General features: G+C 41.3%; 1 protein-coding gene across 2 annotated transcripts in view; it reads right to left on the bottom strand.

The window, feature by feature from the left end:
- Nucleotides 1-26,197, bottom strand: part of LOC146362372 (retinoic acid receptor beta-like) — a 255,828-nt gene that overhangs the window by 43,224 nt on the left and 186,407 nt on the right. For both annotated transcript variants that reach the window (XM_084919459.1, XM_084919460.1), the window contains one exon: nt 6,390-6,531. In XM_084919459.1, the coding sequence (XP_084775585.1) occupies nt 6,390-6,531 (142 nt within the window). The remainder of the gene's footprint in view (nt 1-6,389; nt 6,532-26,197) is intronic.

Genomic DNA, 26,197 nt, shown 5'->3' with positions numbered 1-26,197 from the left:
CAAGCAGTCATAGAAATAGCCAGTATTCAATTCAATTCAATTCAATTTTATTTATATAGCGCCAAATCACAACAAAAGTCGCCTCAAGGCGCTTCATAGATACAGAGAAAAACCCAACAATCATATGACCCCCTATGAGCAAGCACTTTGGCGACAGTGGGAAGGAAAAACTCCCTTTTAACAGGAAGAAACCTCCGGCAGAACCAGGCTCAGGGAGGGGCGGGGCCATCTGCTGTGATTGGTTGGGGTGAGAGAAGGAAGACAGGATAAAGACATGCTGTGGAAGAGAGACAGAGATTAATAACAGGTATGATTCAATGCAGAGAGGTCTGTTAACACATAGTGAGTGAGGTAGAAACACCCAGTGCATCTTGGGAATCCCCCGGCAGCCTACACCTATTGCAGCATAACTAAGGGAGGATTCAGGGTCACCTGGTCCAGCCCTAACTATATGCTTTAGCAAAAAGGAAAGTTTGAAGCCTAACCTTGAAAGTAGAGATAGTGTCTGTCTCCTGAATCCAAACTGGAAGCTGGTTCCACAGAAGAGGGGCTGAAAACTGAAGGCTCTGCCTCCCATTCTACTTTTAAATACTCTAGGAACAACAAGTAGGCCTGCAGAGTGAGAGCGAAGTGCTCTAATAGGGTGATATGGTACTACAAGGTCATTAAGATAAGATGGGGCCTGATTATTTAAGACCTTGTATGTGAGGAGCAGGATTTTGAATTCTGGATTTAACAGGAAGCCAATGAAGGGAAGCCAAAACAGGAGAAATCTGCTCTCTCCTTCTAGTCCCTATCAGGACTCTTGCTGCAGCATTTTGGATTAGCTGAAGGCTTTTCAGGGAGTTTTTAGGACTTCCTGATAATAATGAATTACAGTCGTCCAGCCTGGAAGTAATAAATGCATGAACTAGTTTTTCAGCATCACTCTGAGACAGGATATTTCTAACTTTAGAGATGTTGCACAAATGGAAGAAAGCAGTCTTACATATTTGTTTAATATGTGCATTGAAGGACATGTCCTGGTCAAAAATGACTCCAAGGTTCCTCACAGTGTTACTGGAGGCCAAGGTAATGCCATCCAGAGTAAGAATCTTCTTAGATACCATATTTCTAAGATTTTCAGGGCCGAGTACAATAACCTCAGTTTGATCTGAATTAAGAAGCAGAAAGTTAGCGGCCATCCAGGTCTTTATGTCTTTAAGACATTCCTGCAGTTTAACTAATTGGTGTGTGTTATCTGGCTTCATGGGCAGATAGAGCTGGGTGTCATCTGCATAGCAGTGTAAATGTATGCTATGTCTTCTAATGATGCTGCCTAAGGGAAGCATGTATAATGTAAACAGAATTGGTCCTAGCACTGAACCCTGTGGAACTCCATAATTAACCTCAGTGTGTGAAGAGGACTCTTCATTTACATGCACAAACTGGAGTCTATTAGATAGATATGATACAAACCACTGCAGCACAGTACCTGTAATACCTACAGCATGTTCTAATCGCTCTAATAGGATATTATGGTCGACAGTATCGAACGCTGCACTGAGGTCTAGCAGGACAAGCACAGAGATGAGTCCACTGTCAGAGGCCATAAGAAGATCATTTGTAACCTTCACTAAAGCTGTTTCTGTGCTGTGATGAGCTCTGAAACCTGACTGAAACTCTTCAAATAAGCCGTTCCTCTGCAGATGATCTGTTAGCTGTTTGACAACTACTCTTTCAAGGATGTTTGATATGAAAGGAAGGTTGGAGATTGGCTTATAATTAGCTAAGACTGCTGGGTCTAGAGATGCTTTTTGAGTAAAGGTTTAACTACAGCCAGCTTGAAGGCCTGTGGTACATAGCCGATTATTAGAGATAGGTTGATCATATTTAAGATCAAAGAATTAATTAATGGCAGGACTTCTTTGAGCAGTTTTGTAGGAATGGGGTCTAAAAGACAGTATCTCACCTATCCAAGTGAGGACCCAGAGCCCAGCACTGCTTGGGCAATGCTTGAAACTGAGACATCCAGCCTGTAAAACCGGACAAAGGTGAGAGGTGAAGACCAGCTTGCTGCTGCACAGATACCTGGATTCACATTCCTCTGAAAAGGGCCCAGGACACTGCCAGACCATGAGTGGAGTAAGCCTGCAGGCATTCTGGTCCCTGCTGCTGCAGGCTAGTATACCAAAGAGCAATCACCTCCACAATCCAAAGTGAGAGCCATTGCTTATGGCTCTTACGAGGGCCTGCCTTGTAAGGCCTAAAGAGCTGGTAATTACTCTGAAAATCCTTAGTGCTGTCCAAATAAAGTCTTGCAGATAAGATCGCCTTACTGGAGGGTAACTGGTATGACAGCTGATCTATGGTTAAAATTTGGGTTCAGGAGAGATGAGCAAACCGTAGCTAGTGCCTAGTGACGGGAATTAACACTCCTGTCTGTGGACAATTAAGCTAGCTAGCACATCCAGCAGATGCCAGTCGTAACTTTTTGTAAGAATTCCCTGTAACAAGATCAACACTGGGAGTAATTTTATATATATTACTGTGATGATTCACACATACATAAGACTAATTGAAACCATCAACCAAGAAAGAGTGCAAACCTCTGTAAAGGCAGCTCTCACTCTGGGCAGTATTTAACTCTAAGAAAATCGTGTTGTGTATGTAGTCATTTTTTTCCTTTCTTTAAAAAAACATACTTTAAGAAGTTTGTAAAGCAGTAAAACTCAGACAAAACTCAGACAGAAGGTTACTTTGATTACACAAACATTATGCAGGAGTAAGTAATGCATAATAGGTACTGACTTGTAAATAATGACATTAGAACCTTATTATAAAATATTATACTAACTAGGCAGCTCATTATCCTTCTCTTGATAATACCTTCTTTGAAGATATTATGCATTTTGGGGTCACTTTGAAGGAAAGGCAGATGCAACATCAGAGCTCAAATGTGACATGATATTTGGATGCATCTGTTATTTAGAATCCCCATATACCAGTATCATTTCCTAATAGTGTCACGGTCCTGGGTCAGTGACCCAGTGTTTTGAGTTTCTTGTGCCTCTGAGTTTTTTGTATTATATTCTTAGTTCTCTTTGTTGTCCCAGCTTATTCTTTAATGTAGTGTCTTAGTTTGGTTTTCTTGTATTCTGTTTAGTTCTCTGAGTATTTAGTAGCTGCCCTCTGTGTCTCTTTGTTGTTGGTGTTGTCTGTGTTTCTTAGTTGCTCTGTCTCCCCTAGTCTAGTTCGCGTCTCTGTGTCATACTTCCTGTTTTACTTTGAAGGTCCGTGTCTTATGTGAATGCGTCCTGCTTTGCTTGTCTCGTCAGTCCTGATTTCTCCCAGCTGTGCCCTCCTTCTGTGTCTCATTCCCCTCGTTACTTCCCAGTGTATTTAAACCCTGTGTTTCTCTGAGTCTGTGTCGTGTCGTACCCTCAACTAGCTGTGTGTTCTGCTTCTATGTTCCTAGTGTTTAGTCTCCTGCTCCAGTTTAGTATTTCTTTTCCAGTGTTTCAGTCCTTGGTTCCTCTGTTCAGACTTTTGTTTTTCTTTTGGTGAGTTTAGTTTGTACGAGGTTTTTCCCAGTAATAAAGCTGCGCTTTAAGTTTCACTTCCGTGTCTGTGAGTCCTGCATTTTGGGTCCAACTCCTGCCTGCCGCACAGCGATTCATGACAAATAGTTGGCAATACAAACCAAAGAACGTAGTTTTTGGTTTGTATTGGCAAACCAAGCTGAATAAGGCAGCTTTATTTGACAAACAGACAGTTAGGGTTAGGGTAGTTAGGGTAAGAGGCTGAGGATCACAACAGGAATATAGGAAATAGAGTAAGTTCTTTTTAATCAGGGGCCCTGTGGGGGGGCGCTTAGCCTAAGGAAATCACGATATCATATTTTCCACTTTTCTTCTACTAGAGTGCATAACAGAAGGGAATGGACCCCCTCCCCACTGAGACTAATGGAACATAAAGTGGATCTAAACCATAAATTCTGATTCAGTCAAGGGACACCAGTAACCTATGAAATGCAAACTGTTCCTATGAATGTCTGTGATGCAGAGGATCTTGAGGGTCTTAACAACAGCAAGTGATAAAGTACAGATAGTTTCATTAAAGAAATTTCTTGCATTTGCACAATGTCTCTAAAATTAGAAACAAGTGATGCTGAAAAACTAGTTCATGCATTTATTACTTCCAGGCTGGACGACTGTGATTCATTATTATCAGGATGTCCTAAAAACTCCCTGAAAAGCCTTCAATTAATCCAAAATGCTGCAGCAAGAGTCCTGACAGGGACTAGAAAGAGAGAGCAGATTTCTCCTGTTTTGGCTTCCCTTCATTGGCTTCCTGTTAAATCCAGAATTCAAAATCCTGCTCCGAGGCTGCTGGGGACTTCCCATAATGTGTTTCTTCTTCACTCACCTTTTCTTTCACTCATTATGTGTTTATACACCTCTCCGTATTTAATCATTATTCATCATTAACTTCTGGCTCTCCTCCACAGTGCGCCTATTTGTCTTCCTTCCCTCACCCCCAACTGGATGTAGCAGATGGCCCCGCCCCTCCCTGAGCCTGGTTCTGGCCGAGGTTTCTTCCTGGTAAAAGGGAGTTTTTCCTTCCCATGTCACCAAGTGTGGTCTCTTGATTGTTGGGGTGTTCTCTGTATTATTGTAGGGTCTTTATCTTACAATAAAAAGTGCCTGCTGTTCTGATGCTATATAGATAAAATTGAAATGAATTAATTTTAATTGAACTGAATTGAATTGGCTAAAATACTGGTCACTATGGAATTACTCTGTAAAGCCAGAGTAGCAATACTTGCCCTGCAGCAGCATCCCTTCATTTAAACAAACTGCACTGTCTGTGGTGGATTCTATCTTTTTTATAACAATACTTCTTTGCAAGAAACCTTATGCCATTGGAAAGCCTGTTAATATCCCTTTAAATGAAGCTGCATTTGTAAGGACAAAGCATTTGTGTGTTAATGAGCAGAATTGAGTATTTGGGCTGTGCCCATAAAAAGCTTTCCAACTCTTCTCTGTCAACACCAATCAGCTCATTCTGCTGTTGACCCTTGTTTGGTCTTGTTCAGTAGATTGGAGGATTGAAGAAAGAAGATTATAAATTGCATTTCATTCAAAAAATGGTCAAACTGACAAAATATCACATTTGACCTCTGACCTCTCCTTCAATAGCAGTAGACTGCTCTGATGGGCAAAGTGATAAAAATGCTATTTAAAACAATATTTCTTACTGCATTGTTTGTACTAACACTGATTTTATATAAACTTAGAGAAAATAAGTTCCAGACAAGTAACATGACAAAACCTCTTCTTTTGTAGAGATGGTCACACGTTCTGATGATAAATTAGCAGGACTTAGTTCTTACTTCTAGAAGCAGTAAGAATGTACTGGTTTTCACAGTCCTGTGAAAAACACAATTTTCACATGTCTGTAATTAAAACGTATTAGTTTATATCTTAGAAATCAAATAATAAATTATAGGTTTGTAGAATAAGTCTAATCGGGAGGTCGGTGGTTTGAGCCCCAGATGCTCTGATCTGTATGCCTAAGTATCCTTGGGCAATAATGTGTTCACTGGAGTTTGAATGTATGTGAATGTTAGATAGAGAGTGCTTAGGTGTTGAAAAAAGTGCTAGTGTGAATGGTTATGTTATATAAAACAGTCTGAGTGCTCAGGTAGAGTAAAAAAGCACTATATAAGAACCAAGATGCGACTGTATTTGGTAACCACAGTGAAACATAAGAGTGAAACTTCTGGTTAAGGGCTAATATCAAATTAATGAATAATTTATTTTCACAAGGACCACCATCACACTGAGCAGAAGGAGTCAAATTAGCTCATTTCAACATAATATTTTGAGGTTTGTGAAAGAAATCGGAATGGGTGACTATTGGATCAAGATGTTTTATGAAGGTATGAAAAACTACTATAAAGCCGGCTCCCAGTGATATTGCACTTCAGTGCTGGCTTCAGTTCTCAGATCCAGTGCTTACAGCCATCTTTTACAAACAATGCTTGATTACTCAGCACTAAATCTGTTAAGTTCAACCAACAAAACTACAATGACACTAAACGTCCTTTTGAAAAGTTGTGTCTGATAGAATGTTTCCAATTCCATCTTTTCACTGTATTAAAAAATCATATTTTCTCTTGTTTTGGCCATTTTATATATTAATACAAATGCAGACAGTTACTCCTCTACATAAGTTAATCAAATTAAATGTTGCAATTCTTATTTTTTGAAAAAATAAATACTTAATACCCCTGATTTTACTATTGCTTGGAATATATAGACCACAACAAATCCTTTATTTCAAACCAACAGCTGTATTTAATTTGCTCACATCAGTACTTTGTGTAAATTGTGTCAGAAACTCACACTCTTTGGACATTCCAACTGCAAAGCACTTCTGTAGGCGGCAATACTGACAACGGTTCCGCGTCACCTTGTTGATAATGCAGTTCTTGTCCCGGTGACACGTGTACACCATGTTTTTCTGGATGCTTCGGCGGAAAAAACCCTGCAGAGACAGATACATATAGGAAGGCAGGGGAGGGTGGGGATGCATTATAAAAGCAGCGTCTCACATAGTTATCCTCACTTCACTTCTAATCTTCTGCAACTGCATTTTTGCTAAAACATCCACACAGCTCCACTGAAATCCTCTTGTCACTGGATATCATAACGTCACAACAGTGTGTATAACAATGTGCTGGATGTTTTGTTTTTTTATTGCCACTAATACTGAGCAAAAAGAGAGTGTGTCCCAGCTGGGAGCTTCAAATGTTGCTTTGAGCTGGGAAATTGAGTACAAGCAGGAACAGACACTAAAGAATTTAATGGTATCAAAAAGTGAGGCTGCTCGTACAGTATGAAAGACTTAACCAACAACTTGCCATATCTGAACTTAAAGTAACATTAAATTTCTGCAGAAGACCAAATGAGTGTTCTAATAATTAATTACTAGAGGATTTCAAATGAACTCAATCTGTGAGTCTGTCCAAAAAGTTTTAGGCAAGAAAGTGCCTAAAAACCTTGGGTTAGTGGAAAGATGTGTGTTGATGGAGAAGATCATTTCTATTTCAGAGACTCTGCTTTGGGATCTACAGGAGCTGGATTAAAAGGAAGATGATTTACTTTGCATAAATGGCACTAACAATTCCAAGTGAGTTCCTTCATAAAAGCTGCTCTTAGAGCATCTTAAGTGAATAACAAAGAGACCTCCTAAACTGAATGAAGGGACAGAATGGACACTACTGCTCAAATGCTCAGTGAAATTACTGGTGTTGTGCTGTGTTTGAAATATAAGTTAATGAGCTAAAGGCCAAACTTGTTTTTAAGGAGCATTTTTGGTTTAAATTAAAAGTTTTCCCACAGAGTGGCTAACCACCATCTTCAGTGCTTTTGGACTGTTCTGACTTGCAGCTGAACAGACAGAGTCCTTCCCAGCTGGGTGCCATCAAAATAAGTTTGTGATAATATTATTCTACAGCATGCAGTTATTAACAAACATAAAAAATGAAACATTATTATCTTGCTGTTCTAAAAGTTCCTTGTAAAGCCTTTAGTTATTTACACTTCTGATAGCCATCAATAAGCTTTGGGCATAATTTTGTTTGATATTTGAAAACGGTGCTTGGTAGAGTTTATATAAATTGGTTGGTTTCCTGGCACCGACCTGGCTGTTAAGCATAGTTCACAAATATTCAATAGGACTGAGGTCATGGCTTTTAGAAGGCAGTTCCAGAAGCTTCATGATTAGCTGGCTTTATTCTTCCCAAACCAGTTTGATATGCGTTTGACATCACTGTCCTGTTGGCACACCCAGTTGTGTCCCAATCGTATAGATATTGATATGAGGTGAATTTAAAGAATCTGGAAGTACTCGTCCTTCTTCACTATTCCCTCAACTTTTTTCATTGTGCTTATACCACTAGCAGCAAAACAACCCCAAAGCACGATGCTTGACAGTGTTCATGGATTTCAAAGCCTCACCTTTGAAATCCATGAACACTTGCTGTAGCTCAGGTGGTAGAGCTGGTCATCTGCTGATCGGAAGGTTGGTGGTTCGATTCCTGGCTTCCCCTAGTCTGCATGCCAAATATCCTTGGGCAAGATACTAACCAAGTTGCTCTCAGATGCATCCATTGGAGTATGAAAGTGTGTGTGAATGTTACTTAGAAAAATGTGATTGGGTGAAGCGCTTTGAGTGCTCAGAAGAGTAGAAAAGTGCTATATAAGAACCAGTCCATTTACCTTTATACCTCCAAATATATCTCTTGTTAATATAATCAAATAGCTCAAGTCTTTGTCTTGGTTGACCATAAGACTCCATTCATTTGGCTTGTCCATGTGGTAGGGCTGTGCGATATGACCAAAATCTCATATCCCGATATAAGACATCTACCGTCCCGATAACGATATAAATCACAAAAAATTTAATATTTTCTGTAAATTCTGTGAATCTCGGGCAGGTGAAGTGTTTCCCAGCTGGGCATCGTGTATCTGGAGTCGAGTGTTTTAACCGATGCATGAAACTACACATTTTTAGACATAAGTTGTAACGGCCGCCATTTTCTTTGTGAGTATTTATTACACGGCGTGCTGCGGGGAAAAGCCTGTTCTAACGTTTGAGTCTAAGGTTTATTTTTTAGCACCTGGCGGCTCTTTTTTAATTCTCATCCGTAAATAATCTGCTCTTTCACGTGATTCAGTTTATTTTGAAAAGCCTCAACAGGATCTTGAGCTTTATTGTGAAAGGTTTATGTGGAAAATAAACAAGCGGACACGCGATGGTTTTACCGTTATTGTTGCTAACCACAACCCATAAAAACAGGCGCTTGTCCGTCCGTAGTGTGGTTATATTAAATATAAGAGAAAGAGAGAACTTAATTAGAAATTAGAAATTAATATAACCACTACAGTGACCATCAAAACGATGAAAAAAAATATTGCCTGGATTCCTGGATTGTTCCTGAACATCCTAACCAATTTCTACTCATCTGATAGTGGAAACTGAGTCTTCTGACAGGTTATGGCAAAGTGTTGACATATATGAATAGTACTTACGTACAACTGTTTGAACTGATGAAATGAATTATGAAATGGCTCCAAGAGGCCCCAGAAAGTAGATTCTGTTCATGTGGACATTGCATTTTCAGTGGGAGAAACTTTTCATCACTCATCCAAGTCTCTTTCTCAGTCTCCCTAACCTTATAAACTGTAGGTTTACATGACTGCAACTGGTACAACTGACTAACAATGGGTCGTGAGGTCAATTTCACCATCATTAATATGCAAACTCTTGTGACCATTGACCAGAGTACCATGGTGGTACATTATAAATTGATTTCCCCAATATATAAATCATGGTAATCCACCTGGCACTGAACCGGATACACTACATGACCCTTTTGTGCAAGGGGACCTAGTCCTTCCTGTGGACCAGAGAGGGGAGGTGGGGGCGTTGAAAGCCACTGAAATGTTATGGCTTGAGAAAATGCGCCTCAGCTGTTCCTGGGATAACCACATTTACTCTGGGCCGTCTTGAAATGATGCTCTTCTGCTTTCCTGGCCACTGTGTCTGTGGGGATGTTTGTACTGTGTTGTAGTGTCCTGATGAAACCCAGTTTCTGCTCCAGTGGGTAGTAAGACTCAGACCTTAAATACTGCTCTGTACTGATTTACAGTGCACACTGACTTTTAAATTTCCCCAATAATGATGGAAATCTTGTCTGCAATGTTGGAGAGGTTGACAGATGAGATGAGGTCAGGCAGGAGTCTCCGTGGCCTATAATGTTTGCAGATGACATTGTGATCTGTGGTGAGATTGGGGAGCAGGTGGAAGACCTGGAGAGGTGGAGGCATGCCCTAGAGAGAAGAGGAATGAAAGTCAGAAGAAGCAAGACCGAATATGTGTGTGAATGACAAGGAGGCAGGTGGAAAAGTGAACAACTAATAAACAGAGATGAGTTTAAACAGACGACAGAAGAGAGAAAATGCAGGGGAGAGAAGAGTGCAGGCAGTATGGAGTGGGTGGAGATGAGTGCCAAGGGTGATTTGAGACAGGACAGCTGTAAGAGTGAGAGCGAGGGTTTACAAGATGGTAGTGAGACCTGCTATGATGTATGGTTTGGAGATGTTGGGAGTGAAAAACGTCAGATGTTAATATTTTTTTTCATTGAGAATGACAGAGATAGACAAGACAAATAAGACAATTTGTCCTGTTTGTCTTATAAGACAAGACAAGTTAGAGAGGTAAAGCTTATTTGGATACGTGCAAAGCTACTGCATTAGACAAATGATGTTTAAGATGAAGCTGAAAGGCAGGAGAAAAAGAGCAAGACGTCAGAGGAGGTTCATGGATGTAGTAAACAAGGACATGCAGAGGGTTGGTGTCTGAGAAGAGGTCCCTAGGGACAGGGTGAGATGGAAGCAGATGATCTAAGTAGTAATGCTTTTTGCTGAGAGATATGACAAACTACATACAGTGTTGGGAAGGTTACTTTTAAAATGTATTCCACTACAGATTACAGATTACATGCCCCAAAATGTATTTTGTAACGTATTCTGTTACGTTACACAATGAGAGTAACGGATTCTGAATACTTTGGATTACTTAATATATTATCATGCTTTTTACAGCTACATGAATGTGATTTATTACTATTACTGAAGGTTACTCTCCATACCAACACCAACTAGATGTTTAAATCTTAATATAAATGAGTAACAGTAGGTGGACATTAGGTAAGGCTGCACTTTTTGCTGTGATCTCGTATAGAAAACTATTCGGCGCGTATATAAAACAGGTCCACGGCTCCGAACCGTAGTAAAGGGACCTCTGGCTAATACGTCGGGTTCATGTCGGGCTCGTAGCCGAAAACTAGCTTTACTTTGTTGTCTGGGTCAACTTTGCTAGCGAGAGACAGAGAGAGGCGTTGTAAGCGTTGTAAGCTTACTTACAACTGGGCTCGTCAGGCTGCAGTGGTTATTATTATATTTACATGCTTCCAGCTCCCGTTTCTGGTTGGTGAATACTCGTACTTTTCTACTCTCCTTTTTCTCCCTCCCTCTCACAGACACATAACGGGTATGGCAGTCCATTCTCCCTGCAGCACGGACTACACTGCCCATGAGGCTACATTCTTTAGGGTGAAGCCTGTAACACTCTGCTATTGCCTTCATATTAAATAATTTTTGTGAATAATTTTTATGCGGGCCGCAAGTAGAGGTGAGACACAGGCATTAGAACCTCTTAATGTGTGTTTTGTTTGGGTTTCCACCAGCGTGGAATTACCAAAAATAGAGAGGGCCTAGCCTAACATATGAAACAGGAAAATACCACCGTGTAATCCATTTATTTCAGCAAAGTAACTGTATTCTGAATACCACCTTTTCAAACGGTAACTGTAACGGAATGCAGTTACTCATTTTTTGTTTTTTAAATACGTAACGGCGGTACATGTACTCCGTTACTCCCCAACACTGACTACAAATTAGTGACCTGTCAAAATGTAAACTGTTTTACAGTCTACGTGATCCATTGCAAGGAACTCAAATTTTAAAAACATGTAGGATTTGGAAATTTTGAAAAACTTTGGTTTCTGAAGTTGTGTGTTTGAGAGTGTCTTCTACCTTGCATGGAGAAAAATAAATAAATACAATCTGTGGATAGTTTGAAAGTGGACCAACATATGTGTCTTCATCAGTCAGAACACTTTACTGCCAAATTTAACCAAGTGACCCATCCAAGCACAAAGAGAACATGCAACCTCCATACAGAAAATTTTAAAAGTGAGCGTTTGAACCCAATTGGAAGGCAACCAATTGGCTGTGAGGGGAAAAGAAAACAAGAGGCAGGAAGATGAGAGCAAAGGGAGATGGGACAAAACACAAACTAAAGGAGAGAGCACGATTTTTAATCATGTTGAATGATGCTGCATGCACACTGGACTGCCCCCTTAAAGGAAAGCAATAAGGAAGATGATTCATATCCTCAGAAAGAGAAAAAGATCTGGGACACAACAGTAGGTTTAGGAACACGTTTGTTTTGATGCAGAGTGGCAAAAAGCAAGGATGCAACTAAAGAAAGTAAGAGTCTTCAATATCCTAGTCTGCAGATATTAATTTAACTCTTAAAATGATTTTTATACATCATCCAAATCCTTTTGCACATGGTTGAAGGCATTTCTGCCTCAGGAACTTCCTTCACTATGGAGAGGTTCCATTTGCAATATCTCCCTGTGACAGATGGGACCTTGCATTTCCTTTCATTAGGGAAGTGGGATGATGATGGGTTAGAAATTAGATCACAGGATTGAAACTGCAGTCTCTGTTGCCCATCTTGCCTCAGACTCAAGCATCTGTCAAGTACCAAGCAGCACACTTGGTAGCACGGATACAAGCTGAGCTCAGCCAATTGTGTCTGAGCCATGATAGCACGTGAGCAGACCGAGGTCACCTTTGCTCATTTGATATTATTCATTTCTTTAATAGAAGCCTTTATATTGGATGATGTAAGCTGAGTGAGCTGGTAAAAATTACTTGTGAGGTCTGATGGATAACAATGGGAGCAACACGCATACAGCTGATGCATAAGTGTGTTCAGGTTGGATTCTGAATCCAAGGCTACCCAGGTACTTAAGTCATTCAAAGTTAAGCGCATCCAGATCACTTAGCCTTGGAAGTCTATGTGTATGTGAGATAGTATGTGATAGTATATTGGAAGTTGGACCTGCAGAAAGTGATGTGTTATGTACTGTCTATAAAATGTTTCTCAAGATTTTGGGGGATCCTCTACTTGGAAGAGGCTTGTTGACAGTTCAAGGCCTGGACTGCAATGTTCCTCACTTAACTTTTGTCATTTACATTATGGTTTTGAGCCACCACTCATTTTTTAATATTCTGCTTCCAAGGAACCAATTTATTAAAGTGGTAATAGTTATCAGGACTTTCTAAAAGTATTTCAATCGTTTTCTTTGGACATTGACTTTTTCACTCATTTACAGTCCAGTTCTTCAATCCTTGGACTTCTCAGAGTCCTTTTTGTTTATCTTTCTTTTTTTTTTTCTGTTAAGCAGCTTGAATCTTTCAAAGATAAAAAATGGCACCAGACATAAGGAATGAATCTGACAACCTAGCAAAGAACTATATCTTCAGTTACTTTGTTACTAGCAGGCTGTATCAAAAACACATAATTTGTTCTAATTTCTTTAGCTGAATCTGGCATAACATTGTTTTTGCAACAAGGAGTACTCGCAAAGAGCCATTGGAAAAAGTTGGCATATGTCAGCATGGTATGTAGTGTATCCTTAAGAAGCATGGGGAAAAAATGCAGCAAAGAACTGAGAAATGCATCTAGCCCTTCAGTTGATCCATACAGTATTTACCAGAACCTCATTAGAAGTACATTTACTGGAATGGTGACTATCAAGAAGCCATTCTTAAAGAAAAAAACTAGGAGAAAAGGCTGCCAAGGTACATAAGAACTGTACTGAAAATCAGGGGTAGCACAGCTGATGGAGTGATGACTCAAATTTGACCTTTTTGGCTCATTGTGTACAGAGGAGGTGAGGAGACAGGTTCAGTCCTGAGTGCTTATCTGTAAAACAGGATGAATGCTCTGTGATAGTTTGGGGATATGGGGAAACTTTATAAATAAAGTTTATAAGTTTATTATGTTTCCACCAGCGGTATTGGACATCAGGTCAAAACTGATGGAATTATGAACAAAGAAAAGTCCTGTCAGTTTTTGATACACAATGCAATAATATCTGGAATGCATCTGATTGGAAAATCTTAATTTGTCAGCATGGCAATGATCCCAAACACGCTATCATATGCCTCCCCAGAGCCCAGACCTCAGTTTTACTGAAACAGTGTGGTATCATCAACAGAGAACAGACAACATCCAAAGAAGAGCTTTGATCCCTGAAGGCTATTTAAATAAATGACCAAAAAGATTTTAGATTAGATTAGATTAGATGAAACTTTATTAATCCCTCGGGTGGGTTGCTCCAGGAAATTTAGTTTCCAGTAGCAAAGGACCGACAGAAGTTGCATGTGAAAGATAAAATAAGGGGAATGAGAGCAAGGATATGAGCATAAATATACGATATATACACATATATAAATACAAAATATATAATAGGGATAAATGGGAATACCAGTGGATTGCACATTTGAGTGAGTCTATTGCACAGTGATTATTGCACAGTCGAATATAAGAAAAAATATTGCAAAGTGAAAAAAATCACTACAGCTCAGTTGTTCCCGCCCTCCTTTGTCCTCCTGTTTCCCCTCCCTCTCTCCTCCAACGAGGAGATAAACAGTTTGATGGCGTGTGGGACAAAGGAGTTTTTAAGTCTGTTGGTTCTGGACTTTGGGAGAAGCAACCTGTCGCTGAATAGGCTCCTCAGATTGTTTACGACCGTGTGCAGAGGATGCCCAGCATTGTCCATAATATCCTGCAGTTTCTTTAGTGTCCTTTTCTCTGCCACCGTCACCAGAGTGTCCGGCTTCGTGCCGACCACAGAGACAGCCTTCCTGATTAGTTTTTCCAGCCTGGATGAGTCCTTTGCTGTGCTGCTCCCCCAGCACACCACAGCATAGAACAGTACTCCTACAACCACCGACCGGTAAAACATCCTCAGGAGCTTCCTGCAGATGTTAAAAAACCTCAACCTCCTGAGGAAGTAAAGTTGGCTTTGGCCTTTTTTATACAGGTGCTGCGTGTTGCATGACCAGTCCAGTTTGTTGTCCACCCACAGCCAGAGGTACTTGTTGACCACATCCACCTCCTCTCCCTCTATCTGAACTGGCAGTGGCCCTGCTCTAAACTTCCCGAAGTCCACAACCAGTTCCTTGGTCTTTGAGGTGTTGAGTTGCAGGTGGTTTGTGTGACTCCATGTGACAAAGTTCCTCACCAGACTCCTGTACTCTTCCTGATCATCCCAGATACACACCATGATGGCTGTGTCGTCTGCAAACTACCACAGTGTCAAACGTGATGTCCTTCAGCCTGACGTACTGTGGTCTGTCAGTGAGATAGTCGGAGATCCAAGTGACGAGCCAGGGGTCCACCTGCATCCTGTTTAGTTTTTCCTGAAGCAGACGGGGCCGGATTGTATTAAAGGCACTAGATAAGTCAAGAAACAGGATCCTGACCGTGCCTTTTCCCTTGTCCAGGTGTGAGTGGGCTCTATGTAGGGGGTACAGGATGGCATCCTCCACTCCGACATCCGCTTTGTAGGGGAACTGTAGTGGGTCCTGGGCATGTTGTACCTGTGGTCGGAGGAGGTTGAGGAAGAGCCGCTCTAGAGTCTTCATAAGATGTGACGTCAGTGCCACCGGTCGGAAGTGTTTCAGCTCATTGGGCCGGTTATTTTTGGGGACCGGGACGATGCAGCGTGTCTTCCAGACGGTGGGCACTCTCCCCAGTTGCAGCCTGAGGTTGAAGTCTCGTTGTAGCGCCTCCCCAAGTTCAGCAGCACACGCCTTTAGCATCCTAGGACAGACCTTGTCTGGGCCTGCTGCCTTCCTGGGGCGAAGCTTCCTCAGTTGTCTCCTGACCTGGTCCACTGTGACACTTGGGGGGGGGGGGCTGTCATGCTGTTGAGAGAGCGGTTGGAGGAGGGGGTGGCTGTGGCTCAGGAGGTAGAGCTGGTCATTTACTGATCGGAAGGTTGGTGGTTCGATCCCTGGCTCCTCCAGTCTGCATGTCAAGTATCCTTGGGCAAGATGCTAACCACAAGTTGCTCTCAGATGCATCCATCGGAGTATGAATATGTGTGAATGTACTTAGAAAGTGAATATACTTAGAAAGTGAATGTACTTTGAAAGCACTATGTGAGAATGGGTGTGATTGGGTGAATGTGGCATGTTGTATAGAGCTTAGAGCCTTGAGTACTCCGGGAGAGTAGAAAAGCGCTATATAAGAATCAGTCAATTTATTATTTACCATAGTGTCAGGGGGAGAATTGAGGGACATAGGAAAGTAGGGAGAGGGCTGTGTAAAGGTGAGGGTGGGGGGGTCAAACCTGTTGAAGAAGTTGTTGAGTTTGTTTGCCTTCTCCACAGCCCCCCCACTGTGCTGTTCTTGATGTTGTGGCCTGTGTGATGTTTTTCACACCATTCCAGACCTCCTCTCCAACTTTTGCTCCACCTTCCTCTTGTAGGTGTCTTCTGCTTCCCTTAGGCAGCCTTTCACCTCTCGCTGTGCTGCTTTCATCTCCTCCTTCTTCTTCATGTTGAGGACAGCTTTGACTTCCTGTGTTACCCACAGTTTGTTATTAGGATAGCACCATGCCGTCTTAGCAGGGGCGACCACATCCACACAAAAATGGAACACGTTGTCAAAGGCTGCCTTTGGACGAGGAGTGTGTACTGTGGCTGTAAGTAGACCAGGTTGTGGTCTGACTTCCCTAGTAGGGGGAGGCTGGGTGGCTCTGCATGCATCTGTCACATTAGCATACATCAAGTCAATTGTCCTGTTGCTCCGTGTGGGACAGTGAACAGCAGCCAGATTAGAATTCAGTATGACATGATTAAAGTCTCCAGATATAATAATGAAAGCCTTGGGGTGTTGTGTCTGCAGTCTTGCTGTAACTGTGTGTATTTCCTCACAGGCAGCTTTTGTGTCTGCCCTCGGAGGGATGTAAACACACACACAGATCACATGACTGAACTCCCAAGATAGATAATATGGCCGCAAGCTAACAGCTAGCAGCTCCAGGTCCAGACGGCATACCGATCCTTTAACGGAGACGTGTCCAGGGTTACAATATCTGTTGTTAATGTAGACAATGAGTCCCCCACCTCTGATTTTTCCCACTGGCCTGTGCGTCCCTATCGGCTCTCACGGGTGTAAATCCACATAGGTCTACGTTAGTCTGGGGCGTTAGCTCGGTTAGCAACGTCTCGGTGAAGATAAACAAACTGCACTCACGGCAGAGTCGGTGGTTGTTCAAAGGTGACAGTTCATCAATCTTATTCTGTAGCAAGTTCACGTTGCCCATTGTCACTATCGCTTTCCTTGCACCAGCTTTGCAGCCTCTGTAGCTCCTTTTTAGCTTGGCCGGGATGTTGTGTCTCATGCCAGTCTGTGTCTTTGTGTTTAGTGCCAGCAGCTTTGCTCTCGAATAGACGAAGGAGCTGGTTCCAGAAGTTTTAAAAAGTGTGTTATCCATGCTGTATCTAAGAGGTAGAAAGTAAAGTAACTAGAGGAAGATGAAAATAAGTTTGAAAGTAATATAAAAATAGTTAAAAGTTAAGAAACAAGTACAGTGTTGCAGAGCTACTTGGAAAGGCTGCCGTCACTCCAGCGCCATCTTGGATTTTCTGAGGAAGCTTCAGGCTGTGCCAAAGAATAAACGTGGACCTACTATAAATGTTGACTTTCAAGCTTGTTAGAATTATACAAACTCTCAAAATATACAAATTATACGTATTTACCATTTTCCTAGTAAAATATTTAGAAAAGGGTGGCTTAAGACTTTTGCACAATACTGTAGTTTCATGCGGTAAGTTAGTACAGCTTGGGTATTAGGGTGAAGAGACTAGCAACAGCAATGCAGTTTGTTCCTAATATTGTACATCCCCAATTCTAGAAAAACTGAGAAAGTGTAAAAAATGTAAAAAAACAAAAAAAAAAACAAAAATGTTTCAAAAAGTCATAAACTCACATTCACAATAGAATACAGAAAACTGCAGCAGCACATGTCCAGAAACACACGTCTTATAATGGTAGTCCATACATTCAATGTTTTGTAACTGAGGAGATCAGTTGCTGAACTTTTGGGAGAAGAATGCTGTCCCACTCTGGTCTGATACATGACTCTAGCTGCTCAACAATCAGTTGTTGAATTTTTCATTTCATGATGTGCCAAATCTTTTCTGTTAGTGAGAGGCCTGCACTGCACAGAGGTCATTTCAGCCCCCACACTCTTCTGCTACAAAGCCATGCTGCTGTAATACATGCAGTATGAGGCTGAACATTGCCTTGCTGAAATATACAACGCCTGAAAAGACATAATCTGGATGGGAGCATACGTTGCTCTAAAATGTGGTGTAGCAGTCAGTGTTGATGGCACCTTTCCAGATGTGCAAGCTGCCAATTCAAGCTGTGTCCTCCGTTTTTTGAAATGTGTGCTAATAACAACCTGGATAGTCTGCTCTCTTTAGATGTGGTGTCCATATTGTCAATATTCAAAACAGAATTTTAGAATTGTCTCTTGAAATTTTCAGATTTGCCTATTGATATTATGGATGGTGAAGTCTTCATGACTATCATGAAAGAATGTTATTCTGAAATATATCTGAATAAAATATATGTTTATAAGTTTGCAAATCATTGTATTATGTTTTGATTTACATTTTACAGCGCCCCAATTTCTTGGAATTAGGGTTTCAAGTATTTCTTATTTTTATTACTTCCATAAAATAAAGATCCCTGCAAATACGTTTTGATTACCAGTTCCTAATATAATGTTTAAATGGTGACCCTGTGAAAATCCTGTGCTTTTAAAAATGGAGGGAGGAGTTTTTACATCAGATAAACTCCAAGAAGTCACAGGTGATGTTGTTATTAAGTTCTGTAAGAGTTTGTCTGTTGTACAAAGGAGAAAAATGTTATTCTGCATTTGCATTGGTACCCCTTCTCAGTGAATCTGTTTTTCAGTTCTGCTCTATGTTGACACTTCATGTCTCGTTGCTTGTGTGGTTTTCCACCCACACACAGAACATGTTGGCAGAGGTACAAAAGCAGTAGAATTTGTGTTAAAGTTGTTTAGCATCTTTGATGGCTGGTAATAAGTAATATATATATATATATATATATATATATATATATATATATATTCTATGTTCATACACATTCTGAATAACAAAAGTAAAATACAGTGAAATTAAACAATGTGGTGTCACATTCAGTCCTAACAAAGTCAGACTACTTTCAAGCTCGACTGTTTTATCAAAGATTTGGTATTTGATTAACAAGATATTATAAATAAGAAATACAGTAAGTTTATACACTCCCCATTTTAGAAAAAGAAGGGCTCTTTGTATAGGTTAGTATTCCTACAGATTACGGAGTTATGTCCCATTATCTGGCCTACCTGACACTACCAGTGAAATGTTTAAATACAAGAACAGAAAACACAGATGAATGTGGCGTTCTTTGTCTACAGGTAGCCACCAAGGTTGTGCCAAGAAATAAAAGTCCTAAGAATGCTCATTTGAATTACAATCCCATATCTAAGCAGCATGAAACAAAAATAAGAAATTACTGTTGCATTTATAAATGCAGAGGGTTTTTTTTAACTCACTGAGTAGAAATATATAGCATATAATAGCTTGCTGTCTGTTACTAATATCCAGTTTTAATTCCTCCTTTATCTTCTGTCACTCTCCTTGTTCAACCCCTTTTTTTCTTTGAGAAAGCAGTTCATTTCCTTTTAAATGGGTGAGTTTCCACATATTCTTGCATCTTTCCCATGTCCCTGAACCCTCTGAATCCCAAGGTTGAATGTGAAGGTTGATTACATTACAGTGAGGTGATGAAGGCTGTCTAAATTTAAAGGCACCTTCAGTTGTGGCCCACAAACGCCTGTGCATTCAGATTCATTTTTCTGGAAATCTATTTTAGCTGAGCAGCTGAAAAAGAAAGCAATTTTTATTTTGGAAAATGAATCCTTTTATTTTTCTAACAGAGCAGTGACTCCCTGGTGCTACTATACATACAAAGCCCTCCTGTCCATGTCTCTGTGCCTGCTGGGAAGCTCCAAGAGACTGTCAAGACCTCTCTGCTCAACCTGAATCACTAAGGTTTATCCTGCAGGACAGGATGTTTATAGAAAGACGGAATAATAAAGGGAACTGTGGACAGCTTTAATGAGGGTTTGATTTATATTATAGTAATAGTAATTTTAGTTCATATTACAATATTTTATTATCAAAGTGGGATTGTAGTGGTTTCAGTAGAATAGGTACTGAGGTCTTTCAAGGACAGCAAAAAGTTGTAAATTCAAAAACTTAAACTGTGCTGGTATTAGCACCAAAATGTACTTAAAATATAAATGTCAGGGAAAACTGTCATGGCACAGTGGCCCGTGGAAATGGGATGGACTCAAGTGCAGTTTCAAACCCGGAGGCCAGAGGTGCGGTGTAACGAAAAGAGTCTTTATTTACAATGCTCAGAGGCTAACAGAAATTTCAGACTAGAATTAAGGAACATAAACTAGACGTCTGAGGCGAGAGAAAATACTATGACTATGACTATGACTAGATGGCAGGGATAACTGGGTGCAGGGACTGGGCAGGGGAAACTGTGGCTGGCCAGGGCAAAGCTTGCAGGTGGGGGTTGCGTGGAGGAGGGAGGCAGGAGAGGTCCAGGTGGGTGCTGCGTGCAATGCAGGGAGGCAGGCAGGAGAGACTGGCAGTTCGAATAAAGGGAGAGATTACCGGCGGCTGCAAACTTGTATCCAGGAGAGCTTGGTAGGTGGGTTTCAGATATAAAGTTGGCAGATAATCTGGCGAAGACCAGTTGAGTGCGCAGGTCATAAATACTGCCGGTATGATTGCCATCAGGTGAGGAACAACAAAGACTCCACCCAGTGGGGAGGAGCCGATGCTGTGGAAAACCACCCAGACCATGACAAAAACAGTGTTGTCTTTCTCCAGTTAAGTGAAACATGGTGTTTTTTGGATGTATATTGTTGCTACTTGTATGTGGGTGTTGCATATTACTGCTGTAGATTGGTATATGCTTGATATATTTCTGGGTTAATATACAACATTACATCATATTTTGTAAGAATGTCATGTGTCATGTATAACCTCTCTCCTGTTAGACTCGCCACATCGGTTTACCCTTCATTTTATCTGAAACATGATCCAATATTTGAGACAGCTGAGTTAAATTCAACCACTGACCTTTCTTATAAATAAATATAAAATATAGATATCATATATATTATAATTATAATTTAGAATTAACCTTTGTAGCTGCTGCTGTCACAGTTGCTAGGCTAGACCATCGAATTTAACAGCCTCTCAATGCAGTTGCTGAATTTAGACACAGCTTCTGTGAGAAAAATAACAAGCGTTCTCTGTTTCCACGTTGGCATACCTCCTCTTTGTTCCAAATAAATTCTGATTAAACCAAAGACAGTATAAAAGATGGACATGAATTTCTGAAGTCAGCTTTTCATGCCTTCCTTGATGAGTGTGTGGTTTTTATACCACAATATCTCTATTTTGAAACTTGCTATAACAAAATTACAAAAGTAATCTGAGGCATGATGCTTAAATATACTCTTTGTTACCCAAAATTACAAAATGTTAGGCAACCAAAAATATTTTTTCGTAGTTTTATGTGATGTATGTTGTCTTTGTTGTTAAATAAAATTGAAAAATAGTTAAAATAGATAAATGTGGACTGATTTCAATAAATATTTTATCATTTTTAAGTTAGCAACTATGTACTTGGCCTTCATAAAGTAGCAACAGAATCAGACACTTTCTGTGGAGAAAACTAATTTAGAACTAAAAAGAAAAAGAATAATTTTAACAAATAATACGTTGAATATGTTTGACTTAAGAAGCTTAAGTAAATCAAAAAGGATAAACATTTTTAAAAAGAGATGTATTTATTTTATTATTTTCTTTGAATTGGACAAATTATCCTAAAATGTCCAACTATAAGTTTCATTTACGTTTAAATAGACTTTACAGCATGGCTGTTGGGCAACAGAAAGTTTATTTAAGCCTCATGCCTGTTACATGTCTATATTACATGTGAATGTATGATGCCAACCAATCAGTGTTTGAAAAAGTCCAATACAAAAAATGTGGGAGTCACTATCTAGCATGATTTGAAGATGGGACACCTTTTTCTGACACATGGTTGGAGGAACATATGGTGTGAGACTGAAGTAAGAATATTTGCCCTAGTAATGATATTTAACATGACATAACCTGTAAATAAAAAACAAGCGTGAGCATATGAAGCTGTAGAGATGTTTTCATGATTTTTTGTTTTTTTATTTCGCATGTTAAGCGATTCAGTTTTTCTCTTCATTGCCTCAGGACACTGCTGTGCAATATTGAAGGAGACGTTGATTTGTGCACATTTCGCATGCTGATACTGATGTGACACTTCTTGCACAGTGAGAGGGCATTAAAAATTTCTCCTTTTCAGCAACAACAGTTGCTCAATCTCAATATGGGTGACTATGATGAGACTATTTCTCCTTCTATGCAAGAGAAATTGTGGATGAGCAAATTGTGCCATTTATGGACAAGAATACCTACCCAGTACACCAAGAAAATGGGGTTTCAAGATATTAGTCCTTGCTGGACAAATTCAGCTTTATTTATTTTGTGCCAAATCACAACAGGATCAAATTTTGAAGTTTACATTGGGAAAGCTGTCCAACCACCTGAGCTTCTAGGTGTAGGGGCAATTGGAAATGTGGGCCCAAATCCCAAATGGCCAACAATATGTGACAACCCCATCACCCCCATCAGATGTGGCTCTCTGAGTCTGGTTCTGGCAGAGGTTTCTTCGTGCTAAAAGGGAGTTTTTCCATTCTTACTGTTGGCATGTGCTTGCTCATAGGCCATTGTCTGATTTTGATGTTTTCTCTGTATTACTGTAGAATCAATATGAGATGACACTGGAAAATAAGATCCTAAGCCTGTTTTAAGTGATATACGTAAATATGTTTCAAGTGTTTTTCTACTCTTTATTTCATTTGTTGAAATTTCTTGAGAGATTTTCTGATGTGTTATTGCTCTCTATCTTTTGATAAATGAGATAATAATTTTCTCTGTTGTTTTTTACCATTAAATATCCTCGCCCCCGTGAGCGGTCGATCCTTCAAGCTCAGGTTCTCTACCAGAGACCTGGGAGCTTGAGGGTCCTGCACAGTATCTTAGCTGTTCCTAGAACTGTGCCAAGCACTTCGATTACCACTGGGACCCCTGTTACCTTCACACTCCACATCTTCTTGAGCTCTTCTCTGAGCCCTTGGTACTTCTCTGGCTTCCTTCTTCCTGATGTTACTGTCACCGGGAACCGCTACATCTATAACTACGGCCGTCTTCTTCTGTTTGTCTACCACCACTATGTCCGGTTTTAGCCATCACCATTTTGTCCGTCTGTATCTGGAAGTCCCACAGGATCTTAGCTTGGTCATTCTCCACCACCCTAGGGGGCGTCTTCCATTTTGACCTCGGGACTTCCAGGCCATATTCGACACAGATGTTTCTGTATACTATGTTGGCCACTCGGTTATGGTGTTCCATGCCTGTCTGCCTGCTAGCGTCTTGCACCCTGCTGTTATGTGCTGGATTGTCTCAGGGGCTTCTTTACACAGCCTGCACCTGGGGTCTTGCCTGGTGTGATAGACCCTAGCCTCTATGGATCTTGTCCTCAGAGCTCATTCCTGTGATGCCATGATTAGTGCCTCTGTGTTGTCTTTCCATCCAGCTTTGTCCAGCCACTGCTAGGACTTCCGGATGTCAGCCACCTCCGCTATCTGCTGGTGGAACATACCCTGCAGAGGCCTGTCCTTCCATGATGGTTCCCCCTCTTGCTCCTCTTTCTTGGGTTTCTGCTGCCTGAGGTATTCACTGAGCGCGCGGTCAGTTGTGGCCATCTTCCTGATGTATTTGTGGATGTTCGTTGTCTAATCCTAGACCGTGGTACTGACACTCACTAGTCCCCCGGCCTCCTTCTTTCCACTTAGTGTACAGCCTCAGGGTGCTGGACTAAAGGTGAAACCCCCAATGCATGCTCACCTTTCTCCTTCTTTGGCCAGCTTTTTATCCCAGCAGGGTACCTGATCACGGGCAGGCGTAGATGTTGATAGCCAGATCTTGTTCTTACCATTCAGCTGACTCTTCAGCACTTTCCTGACCCTCTGCAGGTAGTTGGTGGTTGCAGCTTTGCTAGCAGCCTCTTCATGGTTTCCATTTGCCTGTGGGATCCCCAGGTACTTGTAGCTGTCCTCAATGTCTGCAATGTTGCCTTCTAGTAGTTAGATTCCCTCTGTCCTTCCCTCTCCCTCTCCAATCCAAACAACATTCCGATGTTGTTGCTGTATATACTGGTGGTGTGGATCAGTGAATCAATCTTTCATGCACCCTTGGCATATATCTTGATGCCATCCATGTACAGGAGGTGGCTGACAAATGCTCCATTCCGTAGGCAGTCTTCTCAATGATCTCACCGAGGGGGTTCAGGCTTATGCAGAACAGCAGTGGGGACAGAGCATCTCCTTGGTAGATCCCACACTTGATGGTGACTTGTGCTATGGGCTTAAAGTTGGCCTCTAGTGTTGACTGCCACATCCAACATCCCCGTTGAGTTCCTGATGAAGGCTCTTAGGGTCCTGTTGATCTTGTCCAGTTCTAGGCATTCCAGGATCCTGGTGTGGGGCATTGAGTCATAAGCCTTCTTGTAGTACAATACAATACAATACAATTTATATAGCACATTTAAAAACCAGAGGTATGCCAAAGTGTTTCAAGGAACCAATTAAGAGCAATAGCAGATACAAATACTGATATGCTGACAGGTGTGAGACATAACTAACCAATAATACACCAGGCATAGTAGGCACAAAAGGTTGAAGGTTAAATCATTACTTTAGGAAGCCGGGAAGGCTAGGCTAAATAAATACGTTTTTGATCAAATACTGAAAAATACTGTTGTTTAGACTAGAATAGGGCGCCCGGTAATAAAACTGTCAGGTGCCCGTCACCATTGTGAGATCCGCGGCAGTGTGTCTTGCAGGATACATCTCCCTTCTAGAAGTATTGTGAAAGTGAAATAAAGTGTTAAATGGTCTACTGAGCAGTGTTTTGTCTTCCATTGGATGCCTCTGAGGAATCAAAAGAACTCGGTGAAGTGTTGACATTAATAATTGGGGGCTCGTCCGGGATTCCAATAGGAGGCTAAGGAAGATGGATTGGGCAGTCTGGGGGTTCGACCAGCGAAGCGAACAGCGAAGCGAACAGCGACCCGGGTCATCTTAAATAAAGGTAGTCACCGCCTGTAAGTGTGCATATTGGAGTTTATTTAAATTGTCTGTTCGCTATGTTGATCGAATTCTCAGTGTCAATTTGCTGCAGTAGACAAAGAGGGGGTGTGTGAGCATCATCCGTCTCAGTGCGTTACAGCAACTAAATTGGGGTGTAATAAGCGGAGTAAATGAACTGGTTGTTGTGGATGACGGCTGAAAGTGATAGAGTAAGAGTAATTGCTCTGGGCTTGGCTGCCCCACTCGCTCGCGGATGCGAGGGCGAGACCCGTGGGACGGGAGGACTAGGGTGGTAACCTGGACTTGAGGGCATCTTAAAGAACCAGTCAGGGTCGGGGATCCTGCCACAGCTGAAGTGTGTATGAGAATAGGCCCCCCCACGTACTCTGCTATGGACGTATGGGCCACGGAGGGGAGTGAGGCAGAGTCTCTGTAGCAGCGCTTCTAAGCTGTGTGTGTGTGTGTGAAGCGCGAGAGGTTGCGTCTCGTGTCTCGATTGAAATCGAGTGGGTAAATTCGGTTTACAGCCTATATGAGCGTGGGCCCAAGTTCTTTAGCCGGTTAGATTCCGAGTCAGAGATTGTGGAATCCTGCTACAGTGTCTTTAGATTGTGAGTGTGTATAAAAAGTTAAAATAATTCGTTGCAGTTGACAGTCTGCCTGACAGTGGGGCTGAGTTCTTTCGCTGGTTAGATTCCGTAGCTGGGTTCGTTGGCCGCTGTAGCGCCTATAGACTGTTTGGGTTAAAGTTGGAGTTAGAAATTAGGCTTAAAGTGAATTTGCGTCTAAAACTGTGTGTTTGGGTTTTGCAGAGCGTGACACACGCTCTGTATGGTGTGTGAGAAGGAAGTGTCTCCCAGAGCGGGGTGAAGCAGACTGACAGAAGAAGGAGGAGCGAGCAGCCCAACTCAGAGGGGTGGAGTTGAGCGTGAGGGCGTAACAGAGGAGGAGCATTGAGGAGGACAGAGGAGAACAAGGGTGACATCTGGTGGACGGGGGTAAGTATTACATTTGTGAAATAAAAATGGCAGAATTAAAAGAAATGATTAGAGGAGAGCCTAGGGTTAAAACAGGAGATGGAAATGTAACCCAACCAGTGCAGGGGTCTCCCTACACCCCGGACTCTGCGTTGTGTAAGTT

Source organism: Perissodus microlepis, chromosome 22, assembly GCF_051167445.1.
Source record: "Perissodus microlepis isolate ML-2025 ecotype Zambia chromosome 22, ASM5116744v1, whole genome shotgun sequence".
NCBI classification, from domain to species: domain Eukaryota; kingdom Metazoa; phylum Chordata; class Actinopteri; order Cichliformes; family Cichlidae; genus Perissodus; species Perissodus microlepis.
Note: the sequence above shows the minus strand (reverse complement) of the source record. Positions and strands in the feature narration are given on the sequence as shown.